We start from the raw sequence: 15,863 nt of genomic DNA on the forward strand, positions 1-15,863 counted from the left end.
GCTGCTTCTCCCTCTCTCTCTGCCTGACTCTCTGCCTACTTGTGATCTCTCTGTCAAATAAATAAGTAAAATCCTTAAATAAAAAAAAAAAGTTGTTCTTGAGCATTTGAGTATTTACTTTGTTATCCCTTTTTTTTTTTTTTTCTCATGGCAAATCTCCATTTTAAAAGTTTACCCATCTGGGATGCCTGGGTGGCTCAGTTGGTTAAGTGGCTGCCTTTGGCTCAGGTCACGATCCCATCGTCCTGGGATCGAGTCTCACATCGGGCTCCTTGCTCGGCGGGGATCCTGCTTCTCCGTCTGCCTCTGCCTGTGCTCTCTCTCGCTCTCTGACAAAAAAATAAATAAAATCTTTTAAAAAAAAAGTTTACCCATCATGCTTTTTCAAACCCTGAAAAATATCTCCTAATCTCATATTGTGCTTTTCTTGTAATTTTGTATTCTAGTTTCATAAATCATAATGTACTCCCAAACCCTGTTAAGTGGGTGAATTGTAGATTTTCTAATGATTTTTCTTTTTAGGGCAAGAAGTCAGTTTACTTGGGGTGGTCAGGGGTTGGGACATGCTCAGATTTGTCATCTTCGTTCTTCTTTTACACTGCTGACTGTTTCCATAGTCAAATTATCTTTGTTCTTTTTCATTTTATCTGCTAAGGGGTATCTGTCTTTTAGCAGAGGGGAAGCAAGGTAGCCTTAGAGACCCTGTTGGTCCTTTTCAGATACTTAAAGCACCAGCACATATAAGGAGGCATTCTAGATTTTACCAAGTTTTACTTTGCCATTGTAAAGTTGCAAAGACCTGTAAGGAAAATTAAAACTGTAGAGCTAGGCGTGGCCCAAGCCAGAGGCATTGTCTTCGTGCTCAAAAGATAGGTTTCCATGTTTGTTGTGACAATCCAAGTTAGAGAGCTCTGTGCCTTCGGGTTTTTCTCCTCTTCTTCCTGATCATCTGTTACCATCCTCCTCCTCTTTGTTTTGTTTATTTTGGTCCTGGTTTCCCTTTTAATGTTAATTGCAAAATATATGTGCAGAAGAGAATGGAAATTTCCACATATAGTTTAGAGGAAAATTATAAAATGAATTATACTGTATTATTTCTTTTTTACTTTCCTCTTTCACTCAATATTTTATTTGTGAGATGCATCCATGTTCTTGAATGAAGTAGTAGTTGTTAATGTTCATTGCTGTGTTGAATTTCATTACATGGTATGAGTATACCGTAATTATTTGCCCATTTTTTGGTTGTAAATATCAGCATCTTTTCCAGTTTGGGACCGTTTTGAACAATGCCTCTCCAACATCCTTGTGTCTCTCTGGGTCCAGAATATATACTAAATAGTGTTAAGTTGATTTTCCAGTGTCGTGGTCTCAAGATATAGTTCATCTAGTCATCTTTGTGAATACCTGTTGTCCTACTTCTTTCCAGCTCATAATGTCAACACACATTCAATTTCCAGTCCATGTGATGGGTGCTCAGCTCAGTACGAAAACAATCCTCTGGGTATATAGGGTAGGGGAATCAGCTTGATGTTTGTCTTGCCCTTATCTTTAGGGTAGAGCTCTTGGGAGGGAGGCTCTCCTTCCAGAATCCTCTCCTCGATGTACCCTGGATTTGGCCTTTTGTCTCCCAGTCCAAAGCAAGCCTTGGAAACTATTGTTAAAGTTCCAAGGACTTGGCAAATGTTCTCCTAGCAAAAGTTTCTTCATTTACATTTTGGACTGATAATTTTTTTTTTTTTACTTTGGGCAGATCTTTGATGCATTCAGGATTTATTTTTGTTCTATGTACCTTGCCCAAAAGTTTAGTTCTTAAGTTGTTTTTTTTTTAATCTCCCCAAAGCAGATCAGGTTGGTTCACATAACCTTCAGTCTATATTCTTTCTTTTATAATTGACACGACTGCCTGTTTTAGAGATCATCACAGCAGGGCCCTCACCTTTATTAGCTGGTAATCTGTGCTGTGGGGCTGGATTCTTTCTTTGGACAATGTCATTTTCCCTTAGGTGCCAGTAGGAATTAAATCAGGCTCCTCTCCTGTAAGGGCTCAAGTTTGCTCTCCTTTTAGAACCAAGTGAAGGTTCAGCGAAGGTGACTGGGAGACTAACTCCGATTAATTAGGAGTTGACTTGGCATTACTTTACACTTATTCCCAGACAGGCTTTTCAGTCTCTTGCAGAAAAATATATTTTAGTATTCCTTTTTCCTATCTTACATCTTAAATATATTTAAATTAAATATATATTAAATTAAATATATATTCCTATCTTACATTTTAAATATATTTTCAACGTAACTGACAGATAAAATTCAACGTTCCATAACCCCTTCATTGATTGATTTTTCCCCCCTTCATTATATCCTCTTAGTCCTTTCAGTGAAATTTGGAAAGGATTAGATGTAGGACTTTAGATAATATGTTCATGATGCCACTCAGAGCAAGAATTCTGTTTTGTGCATTCTGAAATGGTGTTATTCAGTGTGTAAATGTTCATTTTGTTATGACTTTTGGGAATATAATGTACCCCTCAGCTATTTAGGAAAATTATGTTAACATTTTTTTTTCAATTTCAGGTTCTTCCTCTCTACTGGCTCTTAAATGTGCTCAAGCCTCTCAAAAACTCTCTTGATCACCGAACCCTTTCTAGATGTTAGCCTATGACTCTCCTTCCCTTTGCAGCCATGTCTCTCTGTTTCCTTATCCTCAAACTTGAGGGGTTCTTCCCTGAATAAGAAAATTGGAAATCAAACTATTGAGTTCTTTAAAGTTTTATTTTATATTTTAATGGGAATACATCTAAATTATAGATAAATTTTGTATAAATTAGTATTTCTAAAATACTGAGTTTTCTTATTTAAGAATACAGTTTGCTTTTCTATTTAATAGAATTTTTTCCAGAGCCTTAGATAAAGTTGTCATCCTTGTTATATAGACTTCATTAGGTTTACTGCAATGTATTTAACAATTTTTCTTTGTACAACGAATGCTTTTCCTTCTCTGCTCTAATTATTACTGCTGGTTACTGTAGGGGGCTGTTGATCTTTGTAGACTTCTCTCATACAGTGCCAACTTAATACTCGTAACTGTGGATAGTTATGTAGTTGATTTTATTGTATAGTTAAGGAGGCAATTTGCGAAATAGCACTTTCTGTCTCTTTTTTATTATATTCATATCTCTGTGTTTTTCTTGTCTTACTGAAATGGGTACAACTCTCAATAAAGTTTTTATTAGTAGCAGGGATAATGAGAATCCTCATTAACTGTATTTTGTGGTATTCCTTCTAGTATTTAAATGAGGCCTGGAATTTGTTGTGGGTTTTGTTTTTTTTTTTTTAAAGATTTTATTTATTTATTTGACAGAGAGAGATCACAAGTAGACAGAGAGGCAGGCAGAGAGAGAGAGAGAGGGAAGCAGGCTCCCCGCTGAGCAGAGAGCCCGATGCGGGACTCGATCCCAGGACCCTGAGATCATGACCTGAGCCGAAGGCAGCGGCTTAACCCACTGAGCCACCCAGGCGCCCTGTTGTGGGTTTTGTTAAAGGACTTTTACTTTTTCCTAGTTTGCTACAAGTAGTGAGATTTTGGTTTGTTTGTTTTAGAATAAGAATAGTTGTTTAACATTAACAACTGCTTATGTGATATCTGTCAATCAGGTCATATGTTTTTCTTTGAACTGATAGTGTAGAAATAGCTTCAGATAAACCCCACATAACATGATGTCTAATTTTTTAATTCCCTGATGGATTCAATTTTCTTTTTTTTTTTTTAAGATTTTATTTATTTCTTTGACAGATCACAAGTAGGCAGAGAGGCAGGCAGAGAGAGAGGAGGAAGCAGGCTCTCCGCAGAGCAGAGAGCCCAATGCAGGGCTCAATCCCAGGACCCTGGGATCATGACCTGAGCCGAAGACAGAGGCTTAACCCACTGAGCCACCCAGGCGCCCCTGGATTCAATTTTCTTTTTTTTTTTTTTAAGATTTTATTTATTTATTTGACAGAGAGAGATCACAAGTAGGCAGAGAGGCAGGCAGAGAGAGAGAGAGAGAGGGAAGCAGGCTCCCTGCTGAGCAGAGCGCCCGATGCGGGACTTGATCCCAGGACCCTGAGATCATGACCTGAGCTGAAGGCAGCGGCTTAACCCACTGAGCCATCCAGGTGCCCCTGGATTCAATTTTCTAATATTGATTTATAATTTTTTGATCTATACTCATAATGGAGTCTAGTCTATAGTCTGTGTTTATGTTTGTATTTCTTTTCTTAAAGTTTAGATATTAGGGTTAGGTTGACCTGATGGAATTCTACTATTCTACTCTAAGTCTGTGTATTATTTCCAGATAATATGATGATTTCCATACAGAGAATGGAAAGACTCGGTAGATATATTATTAGAACAATTAAGCGAGTAAGCAAGATTACTGGGTATCAACTTACAAAAATAAGTACCATTCCTCTACATGGACAGTTATCATTTCTAGAAAACAGAAAATAAGATAACATTAGAGTAATGGCAAAAAGTACAAATTTTCTGGAAACAAGCCTAACAAAGTCCTCACAAGCCCTTTAAGTAGAAAAATATTAAAAGCTATATAAGAACCTAAAGAAAACTTGACATGCCATGTTTTAAGGCAAATTGACTTAACACTGTGGAGGTTAAAATTCTTTACATGTTAACATATAAATAAAATAAGATTTGAACAAATATTCTAGTAGATTTTTTGAGGAACTCAACACATAATGCCTATATAATATATATTAATATTTTCTAAATTTTAGATATAAATATCTTCTTCCAGATGATAGTTCATCTACTGTCTTTGCTTGTGGCAATCTTCACCAAAAAAAAAAAAAAATCGTTATTTTTGATGTCGACAAAGCCATCAAATGCCTTTTTTATCTAAAAAATTATTTTTCCTGTTCCAAGTTATAAGATATTCTCCTATATCTTTTCTATTAGAAAATAGAATATGCATAAAATATATGATAAAATAAATGAGATAATAAAGATTCACAATTAGCTAAGAATTTTTTTTTAATTTTTTCAGTTGTCATTTATTTTTGGCTCTTGGGGCAATGTTATCTTTTCAATATGAAAAAAAGCAAGTTCAACACAAAATAGAAATTTGAAGTGTAGGACAGGATGAAGCCAAGGGCAGGGGAGGGAATAGCAAAAGGAAAAAATGAGATGTTGCCAAAGATGGGAGGGTCTCCTTGTCCCCTCTCTGGAAGAATGATTCAAAAGATTTAGGTGACAGTACAAACCTTTCTGTATATACACAGCAGAGCTGGGTGTTTGCTAAGAAAGCGTGGGGATGGGGAGGGTCTTTCTGGAGGCTAGTCCCTCTTCCCCTTCTTGACCCCCTTCTCCAACCAGGAGAATAGGAAGGAATCCAACATATGAAGGTGGTTATGTAGGAAAAGGGAAGGATCCTGCTTTAACAGGGTGGGGCAGACCCCTGCAAAAGAAACAGCTCAGGACACAGCTTGGGAGAAGACGGAAAAATAGAGATAATACTGTCAACACCTCTCCTGAAGCTGAGAGGAACAGGGAAATTCCTGGAAATTAGGACTCAAGAGCCTGGATATCCCTCTCCAAAACTGCTCTAGAATAGAAAACCCTACTCCTTCCTTATAGGTACCTCTACTGCTATGAGGTAGCTTTGTTTCCTTTCCCCAGGGCTACCACATGGGCTTAGGATGGTGGCCATCTACTGGGTTTTAAGCACTTGGTTCTAGATGGGACCTGATGAGACCCAGCTTCTTGGAGAATTATCTTATAAAACAAAGGGAAATACCAACTAGACAGATGGGAGAAGGGGACACCGAAAGGAAATACAGAGTTACTGAGAATGGCAGAAATCTAGGTTTCCCAGAGTGGAAGAGAGGAGACATTCAACAAACAACAAGTATTTATTGAGCGCCTGTTATGTGCCAGGCACTGTGTTCTAGGACCACCCCCCCTCCAAAAAAGGAAAAAAAAGAGACAGAGGCAGAAAATGAAATTCTGAGGGAGAGGACAGGGGCAGCTGAGGAAGAAGGCTGAGGGAATGGAGAAGCCTGAGGTGATAGTGCTCTGCCTTAGGCCTCCTCTTCAGCCTCCTCACCGAAATCATCCTCCTCTTCTGCGGTGGCATCCTGGTACTGCTGGTACTCGGAGACAAGGTCATTCATGTTGCTCTCAGCTTCACTGAATTCCATCTCGTCCATGCCCTCACCTGTGTACCAGTGGAGGAAGGCTTTGCGCCAGAACATGGCCGTGAACTGCTCTGAGATGCGCTTGAAGAGCTCCTGGATGGCTGTGCTATTTCCAATGAAGGTGACTGCCATCTTGAGGCCACGAGGTGGGATATCGCAGACTGCTGTCTTGACGTTGTTGGGGATCCACTCCACGAAGTAGCTGCTATTCTTGTTCTGCATGTTGAGCATCTGCTCATCTACCTCCTTCATGGACATCCGCCCACGGAAGACAGCAGCTACAGTGAGGTAACGGCCATGGCGGGGGGGCACAGGCAGCCATCATGTTCTTGGCATCAAAGACCTGCTGGGTGAGTTCAGGCACAGTGAGGGCCTGATACTGCTGGCTTCCACGGCTGGTCAGAGGTGCAAAGCCAGGCATTAAGAAGTGGAGCCGTGGGAAGGGCACCATGTTGACGGCTAGCTTCCGGAGGTCAGCATTGAGTTGACCAGGGAAACGGAGGCAGGTGGTAACACCACTCATGGTGGCTGAGATGAGGTGGTTCAGGTCTCCGTAGGTTGGCGTGGTCAGCTTGAGAGTGCGGAAGCAGATGTCATAAAGGACCTCGTTGTCAATGCAGTAGGTCTCTTCTGTGTTCTCTACCAACTGATGGACGGAGAGGGTGGCATTATAGGGCTCGACCACAGTGTCAGACACTTTGGGTGAGGGTACCACACTGAAGGTGTTCATGATGCGGTTAGGATACTCTTCTCGGATCTTACTGATGAGTAAGGTGCCCCTTCCAGAGCCTGTGCCCTCACCCAGTAAATGGGTCAGCTGGAAGCCCTGTAGGCAGTCACAGCTCTCCGCCTCCTTCCTCACCACATCCAGGACTGAGTCAACCAGCTCAGCCCCTTCTGTGTAGTGGCCTTTGGCCCAGTTGTTGCCTGCCCCAGACTGACCAAAAACAAAGTTGTCTGAATATCTGCCCAAAAGGACCTGAGCGAACAGAGTCCATCGTCCCGGGTTCTAGATCCACCAAGATAGCACGAGGAACATATTTGCCACCTGTAGCTTCATTGTAGTACATGGAGATGCGATCCAGCTGCAGGTCGCTGTCACCGTGGTAGGTTCCAGTGGGGTCGATGCCGTGTTCATCACTGATTACCTCCCAGAACTTGGCACCGATCTGGTTGCCACACTGACCGGCCTGGATGTGCATGATTTTCCTCATTGTTAAAATTTATTTTAATTTTTTTGCTCGCCTCAAGGTGTGTACGGGGCAAGAAATGATATGGAATTTTCTTTTCTATACTGCTAGTCTCAGGCTGGAAGGATGGGACGTGTCCCGGAGGTTGGAGTAGCGAGGTCCGAACGCAGCCGCAGGAAGGTTCTGAGAGAGCTAAGAATTTTTGAAAGAGAACAAAAGAGGAGAACACCGTACCAGAATTTAAGACATTATGTAGTCAAGTAAGGTGGGAATGACAATAGAACAACGGAACAGAATAGGAAGGCCAGAACTAGTTATAGGTTTGTGTATGTATGACTCCATATATAATAAGGGTAGCAGTGAGCAAAAGGACTGTTCAGGAGTTGTTAGCTGGATATGGGCTCATTCCTATATGAGGAAAATAGAATGAGATCATTGCCTTACGTCATAAACATGTATAGATTTAAGATCAGATAAATTAAGGCTAACATGTAAATAATAACATTGTAGACCCTAATGGTCAAGGGATCAATATCTTTTAAAAGAATAGCCACTGACTCTTGGCCAACTGGCATTTGTGAATGTGAGCCTAGTGTTGCTAGATTGTCTCTATTTTTCAAAAGAAGGCAGAAATACAACTTTTAAGTGAAATCTCCCAATTTTAATTATTCACAATTTAATTTATAAAGTCAGAATTATTTTGTGAGTCCTTATTTGGCTCACAGACCAATGATTTAATACATCTGAACAGATGTGAAGCCTACCAGTTGCTAATTTCCACCCAATGTACAGAGCTTCCAGTCAGTCTTATTCCCTTATTATTCAATATGAATGGACAACTATGAATCACCAGATATTTAAGGGATGCCTAGAACACAACCAAGGTGGACATACTGAAAACCGATCCCTTAGAAAACAGAGATAATTCTGAAAACAGAAGACAAATTTAACTGCATCACACATATTAATCTCCTCCACAAGTTCAATAACTATTTTTATTTTTTTTAAAGATTTTATTTATTTATTTGACAGAGAGAAATCACAAGTAGGCAGAGAGGCAGGCAGAGAGAGAGGAGGAAGCAGGCTCCCTGCTGAGCAGAAAGCCCGATGCGGGGCTCGAACCCAGGACCTGGGATCATGACCTGAGCCGAAGGCAGCAGCCCAACCCACTGAGCCACCCAGGCGCCCCTCAATAACTATTTTTAAACCATAAGTTCTAGAGGGTCAGAAATTAGCATCCTTGTTGGCTTGTGCTTATGGGGAATTCAATATCTATTCTAGAATGTAATCCACATTGCAAAATCCTACTGTGTTGTTAGATTGGTCACCTCTGACTCTTTCTCCACACTATTTGCAGAATGAGAGAAATGTCATCACACTACCGCAGAGTGGCTCAGGTTGCTGACAGAATGATGACAAATTTAATTCGTGTGAGAAACACTGCCATGTCAGTGCCATGCAGCATCGTTTTTGAGATGCATCAGGCTCTGCAGGCCTAGGACAGGATTTGATGACAGGACTTTCTTTGTGGCTTTTACATTATATTATCTTGGGATATTTTTAGAACTACGTAAGAAGAAAGTGTCAATTCCTTCATATCTTCTATATTTTTCTATAAGACAGAATAAGGCCAAGAGCAAATATTTTAGTATAATAGGCTATATGCTTTTAAGGAATAATTAGAGCAAATCATAGACTTCCTTAGTTTGAATTCCAGTCTTACCATGGATTTGTGCTTTAAGATTGGTGAATTCTGAATTTTTAATGGAAGAGTTGAACAGAAGAACTTATTTGAATGTCTTTACCATTTATCCCTTAAATAAAATTCTGTGCCTTTTAATGATTCTGTTAGTGACTGAAGTCCACCTTTCTCCATTCAAAGGTACTTGCCACTTACTAACTATAGAGTTCTTATTCTCTTTTTCTTATACTGAGCAACTACCAAAGCATAAAGCTGGGGTGTTATGGGGGGAGGGATACAAAGATAAATCAGATGTAAGCTCTGCCCTCAAGATAGTCATGTTCACTGTGCTGAAAATCGCTGGTCATTTGCATTAGGTCCAAAAAGGATGCCATATTATCCTTTGCCAGAAATAGAATAATCTAGTGGTTTAAAACTGCAGGCTCTGGAGTCAGACTGCCTGAATTCAAAACAGATCCACAATTTAATAGCTGTGTGACCTTGGATAAATTCCTAAACCTTTCTGTACCTCTGTTTTCTCAACTATAAAGTTGTAGTAAGAAGTAGTACCACATAGACTGTGTGAAGATTTAATGAAGTACCATTTGTAAAGACTTGGGGGGCTGTGTCCCAGATTATAGTCTGTTAACTATATTTCCCATAATCCTCACTGCCTTTTTATGAATGACTGGGATTTTTAAGTCTCAATCCCCAGAAAGTGTTTAGAGAAGGGGAAGTTTGAAAAAAAGGGGCAACACCTTCCTTTTTAAATGTTTTAAAGATTTTATTTATTTATTTGACAGAGAGAGACACAGTGAGAGAGAAAATGCAAGCAGGGGAAACAGGAGAGGGAGAAGCAGGCTTTCTGCGGAGCAGGATGCCCAATGTGGGGCTTGATATCAGGACGCTGGGATCATGACCTGAGCTGAAGACAGATGTTTAACAACTGAGCCAACTAGGCATCCCCCAACCTTTTTTTTTAATAGACTCTACACCCAGCATGGAGCCCAGTGTGGGGCTTGAACTCATGGCCCTGAGATCAAAACCTGAGCTGAGATCAAGAGTCGGACAGTTAATCAACTGAGCCACCCAGGTGCCCCAATACCCTTGTATTTCAGAGAAAGTTCTGGGGTGTTGGAAGACCATAGTCTGCTTGTATCTTTCTTTCAGCCCACAGGCCTGGTCTTGCACAGTTGGTGTGATTTAAGGAAAACCTCACTGCATTCAACTTCTTTCTTGAGAGTTTGGATGAACAGACACCCCAGAGAGACATAGATTGACTCGCAGAAACTAACAACCTTGTATGGTTTGATTTAATGAGCTTGCTTTCCTAATGGAAAGTTGAGCCCAGCTAAAGGAAAAAATAGAAATTTTGTTGGGATAAGAATAAAGTGAGGAAGACAATAGCATTATAGAATGCCAACATAAAAGTAACAATGGATAGTGGCTCAGATGAAAGGAAGAGAGAACATAGTGAGGTTGAAAGAGGCGGCAATAGGGAAGCAAAAGGAATAGAGATTAAGGAAGAGTATATAGGGAGTTGTTTTACATACAGATGGATATAGGGGAGAAGACATAGAGTACTCTACACCGTTGCTACTCACAGTGTGGTCCTCTGATCAGTAGATCAGTTTCAGCATGTCATCTGGGAGCTTGTTAGAAATGAAACATCTCAGACTCCACCCACAAATAGAATCGGCACTTTAGCAAGATCCCCAAGTGACTTGAATGCACATTAGACTTTGAGAAGGGAGTATAAAAGACACAAGCCCCCCTTCTCACTGTGATGAGAGAAACACACAGGTGTATAGTGGAAGGGAGCAGCCTAATGGATGAGATGGAGACGCATATAAGGATCTAAAAATCTTCCAGGAGAAAAGTGGTTATAGAGTAGCTTGTGAGTGGTTAAGCTGACTGTGATTTATATTTTAGTCTCCACTCTATCAGAGCATCAGTATATGAGAAAAGCCTGGAAGTTTTTAAGGATTAAAGTTACTGGAGATTCCTAAAATATTCTGATATTATTAAGTATTGGTTTTAATTTTCAGCATTTGGTGCTAAATGTACATTTTTGTTCTCTTTTTATTGAGTTATTTAGTTGGGGAGGTGGGGCTGTATTATAGGGAGTTATGCAGAGGTGATTTTAGGCAGGCAGTCATTCCCATCACTTGGCTTCCAAACATTTTTGTCTCCAAACACAGCCTCATTCTCAAACCATTCCTTCAAAGGGCCTTTTGCAAATGAGCATCTCTTGGATGTTTTTATTTCCAGGTTGTGTCATTGACTATCTCTTCTCTTTCTTCACAGAACAAACTGATACAGGTTGTATCATTTACTACAGTGAATTCCACTCCCACCAACAAATCGTGTCTCAGATTTATCTTCAGTCTTGCTCAGTCTACAGAGCCCTAGGACTACTGCTCAGTATCTTATTGAATTTTTAGTAGGCAACACAGACTCAACAGATCACAACCTGAATTCATCTTTTTAAAATTTTTTTAAAAGACTTTATTTATTTGATAGAGACACAGCGAGAGAGGGAACACAAGCAGGGGGAGTTGGGGAGGGAGAAGCAGACTTCCTGCTGAGCAGGGAGCCTGATGCGGGGCTCCATCCCAGGACCCTGAGATCGTGACCTGAGCTGAAGGCAGACGCTTAATGACTGAGCCACCCAGGGGCCCCCTGAATTCATCTTTTTAAAAAAATTTTTTTTTAAATAAAAAAAAATACTTTATTCTCAGTGAATGTCACCCACATGAACTCATTCCTGTGTGCCTGAGTTTGGGACAGGGAAAGTACAAGATGAGCCCAAAATATCTTGATTTGAGCAAAGATTTGATAAAAATTTATGAGGACTCGTCAAAAAGACACATTAGCCAGCATGAAGAACAGCTGGGACAATTTAATAAATATATGTATTATATTTACATATAATAAGTCAAAATAAGTAATGACTGAAACAGATTACAACCTATGGATTAATATAAGGATTAATGAGTCTATAAATGAATGAATGAATACATGATTATAGGAAAAGGGAAGGTTCTTATGTTACAGTATTAACAAATAAATGATAGAGTTACAAAGTCATTATTAGCAAATATCACAATAATTATTTAGTCAAGGATCATCAATAGAGTATATATTTTTTTCAGTTAGCAGTAGCAAATGAGATTTTATAGAACTTTAATCAAAACTGCAGCAAGTGTTTCTGAAACAGGTTTGCGGGCCTGTAAGGGAGAGGAGAAGGACAGACCAATGTTAGCCATTCTGCAGAAGGGAAGCATTGCAAGAAAAATGGTGGCACCACGTGTGGAATGTGTGGAATGTTCTGGAATGGTGTAGAGGATGGCACCAGCAAGGTAACAGTGGCAGGTAGAGGAAGGGAGCTCTCAGTGGGGTCCAAATAACTCCTGCATCTCACTGTTTTATCCTTGTCTGTAGATTCTGAGGTCCAGAGTGTGAGGCAAAGATAAATCACTTCATATTTCTAAGCCTCTGGTTTTTCTCTGTATAGTAAGGTGGATAGACCAATAATACCAATAAGAACTAATAATTATCAAGTATTTTTCTGTATGCTAGGCACCACAGGAATCACTTGACAAGCATTGTCTCATTTACCCTTCACAACAACTCTGGCAGATAGATGTCATTTTACAGATGATGTAACTGAGATTTAGAGAGGTCAAGGAACTATCCTGGGATCACATAGCTTGTGAGTGGTTGAGGGACAGAGATCAGGATCAAAATCCAGACTGTGTGATCTTAGATCCTGCTAGACTGTTCTACTTCCAGCTCTCATGCCCTGTGACTCTAAGAGAAAAATGCCACCTCGTGTATGTGTTAAGATAGTACAAAGCCCTCTTGAGAAGCACCGGTGTGTTGAATTTAGGGCACCTGATAATAGTAGCAGCTGGCCAGCATCTAGTGGTACGGTAGGCTAGATGCTGGCCCCTGCCCTCCAGCTCCCCACTCCCCGCTCCCATGGACATTAGGATGTCCATGACCTGATGTCTGGAACCTGTGACCATTATAGTAGATGGCAAAAGGGATTTTGCTGATGTAATTAAGTTGGGCATCTTGAGATGGGAAAATGGTCCTGGATTATCCAAGTGGGCCCAAGGCAATGACCAAGATCCTTCTAAGAGAGAAAGTAATGAAAAGATGGAAGTAGAAAGAGAGTGAGATTTGAACATGCTATGCTGCTGGCTTTTAAAATGAAAGAAAGGTCCATGGAGCAAGAATGCAAGAAATACAGTGTTAGAAGCTAGCAAAAGCAAGGAAACAGATTCTCCCCTACAGCCTTCAGAAGGAAGCAGCCCCCTGCAAACAACATGATTTAGCCCAATAAAGGCAATTCTGGAATTTCTCACCTTCAGAACTGTAAGAGAAAAAAATCTGTCTCTCTCTCTTTTAATATTTATTTCTTTATTTTAGAGAGAGAGAGAGCTGCTCTCTCGGGTCAGAATGTCATACCCAGGCTATCCTCCAACAGGCTACCCACCTTTCCCTGGATATCCTCCTGCAGGTCAGGAGTCCTCTTTTCCCCCTCCGGGTCAGTATCCTTATCCTAGTGGCTTTCCTCCAGTGGGAGGAGGTGCCTACCCCCCAGCCCCAAGTAGTGGCTACCCTGGAGCTGGAGGCTACCCAGCCCCTGGAGGTTATCCAGCCCCCAGAGGTTATCCTGGTGCCCCACCACCAGGGGGAGCTCCATCCTATCCAGGAGTTCCTCCAGGTCAAGGGTTTGGCACCCCACCAGGTGGAGCAGGCTTTTCTGGCTATCCACAGCCACCCTCACAGTCTTATGGTGGCAGCCCAGCACAGGTCCCACTACCTGGTGGCTTTCCTGGAGGACAGATGCCTTCTCAGTATCCTGGAGGACAAGCTCCTTACCCAAGTCAGCCTGCTGCGATGACTCAGGGAACTCAAGGAACAGTCCGACCAGCTGCCAACTTTGATGCCATGAGAGATGCAGAAATTCTTCGTAAAGCAATGAAAGGTTTTGGGACAGATGAGCAAGCAATTGTGGACGTTGTGGCCAACCGTTCCAATGATCAGAGGCAAAAAATTAAAGCAGCTTTTAAGACCATGTATGGCAAGGATTTAATCAAAGACCTTAAATCAGAGTTAAGTGGAAATATGGAAGAACTGATCCTTGCCCTATTCATGCCACCTACATATTATGATGCCTGGAGTTTACGGAATGCAATGAAGGGAGCAGGAAATCGGGAACGTGTACTGATTGAAATTTTGTGCACGAGAACAAATCAGGAAATCCAAGAAATTGTCAGATGTTATCAGTCAGAATTCGGACAAGACCTTGAAAAGGATATTAGGTCAGATACATCTGGGCATTTTGAACGTTTACTGGTATCCATGTGCCAGGGAAACCATGATGAGAACCAGAATGTTAACCACCAGTTGGCTCAGGAAGATGCTCAGCGTCTCTATCAAGCTGGTGAGGGAAGACTAGGAACAGATGAATCCTGCTTTAACATGATTCTCACCACAAGAAGCTTTCCTCAACTGAAAGCTACTGTGGAGGCTTATTCCAGGGTGGCTAATCGAGATTTGCTAAGTAGTGTTGCCCGTGAATTTTCTGGAAATGTTGAAAGTGGTTTAAAGACCATCTTGCAGTGTGCCCTGAACCGCCCTGCCTTCTTTGCTGAGAGGCTCTACTATTCTAGGAAAGGTGCCGGCACAGATGACTCCACCCTGGTCAGGACTGTGGTCACTCGAAGTGAGATTGATCTTGTACAAATAAAACAGACCTTCAGTCAGATGTATCAGAAGACCCTGGGCACAATGATTGCGAGTGACACAAGTGGAGATTACCGAAAGCTTCTTCTGGCCATTGTGGGCCAATAGGAGGGATTTTTTTTTTTTTTTTAATAAATGAAGCATATCCTTCAGTGATTGACCTGCATGCAGCAGTATCAACCATCACCTAACCAAAAGAGCTTTTTACTAAGGACCGTGTCAGGGTATTGTGCTTGGTTTGCACATGTGATTACTGCCTTAATTCCAATGTTATTTTTTTCTCTGTATACAATCAATTTGAAGCCATATCACAATGATGTAGTACTAATGCAATGGTTGTAAGGCATAATTTGCACTGTTCTTATCCTAATCAGGATCCCAAATTGAATAAAAAAATCACAGCAGTTTCCAAGTCTGCATAATAAAGCTGAATAAAAGAAAAAGTTGCAAAAAAAAATAGAGTATAAAAAACTGTTGGGTAAAAGTTTGATGATAAATAAGATAACAATGTAATTTCAAAGTGCTTCTTAATTACAAAGGGAAAACTGTAGCTTTATAGAGAAGAATTTTGATAGGTACCACCTTAATGCAATGATGAAAATTAGCCTCACTGGGAATGGTACAAATCAACATTGTGTCCTTCATAAGATGCCCTGAGAAGAACACAGCATCACTTCTGTGACATCCCTGCCAAAAAATACAAAACCCGAAACTAATATTGGAGAAACAGGAGTAAAATCAAATTGAGGGGAACTCTACAAAATAACTACTTTGTACTGTTCAAAAATGTCAAGATCAGAAACCAAGAAAGACTGAGTAGCTGTTCCAGACTGAAAAAATAAAATAAAAAGACACAACAGTGAAATGTCACACTTGATCCCCAAATGGATCTTGAAAAAGAAGAAGCTCCTTGTAATATTCTTTGCTCTGAAATACATTATTGGGGCAATTTGTGATACTTGAATGGGGTTTGTGGATTATATGGTCTCAGTATTAATTTTCTCAATTTTGTAATTGTGTAAGAGAGTTCCCTTTTCTCTAGG

At 40.6% G+C, this 15,863-nt stretch overlaps 1 protein-coding gene and 1 pseudogene across 1 annotated transcript; one reads left to right on the plus strand and one right to left on the minus strand.

Moving 5' to 3' along the window:
* Window positions 1–5,019: 5,019 nt before the first annotated feature.
* On the minus strand, window positions 5,020–7,549 carry LOC125079418 (tubulin beta chain-like; annotated as a pseudogene).
* Window positions 7,550–13,511: 5,962 nt separating this feature from the next.
* LOC125080044 (annexin A7-like) lies at window positions 13,512–15,227 on the plus strand. Its single transcript, XM_047693846.1, has one exon. It carries the CDS (start codon window positions 13,528–13,530, stop codon window positions 14,926–14,928), a length of 1,401 nt encoding a protein of 466 aa, XP_047549802.1. The 5' UTR covers window positions 13,512–13,527; the 3' UTR covers window positions 14,929–15,227.
* The last annotated feature ends 636 nt before the right edge of the window (window positions 15,228–15,863 follow it).

This window comes from Lutra lutra, chromosome 10 (genome assembly GCF_902655055.1).
Source record: "Lutra lutra chromosome 10, mLutLut1.2, whole genome shotgun sequence".
Classification (NCBI taxonomy): Eukaryota; Metazoa; Chordata; class Mammalia; order Carnivora; family Mustelidae; genus Lutra; species Lutra lutra.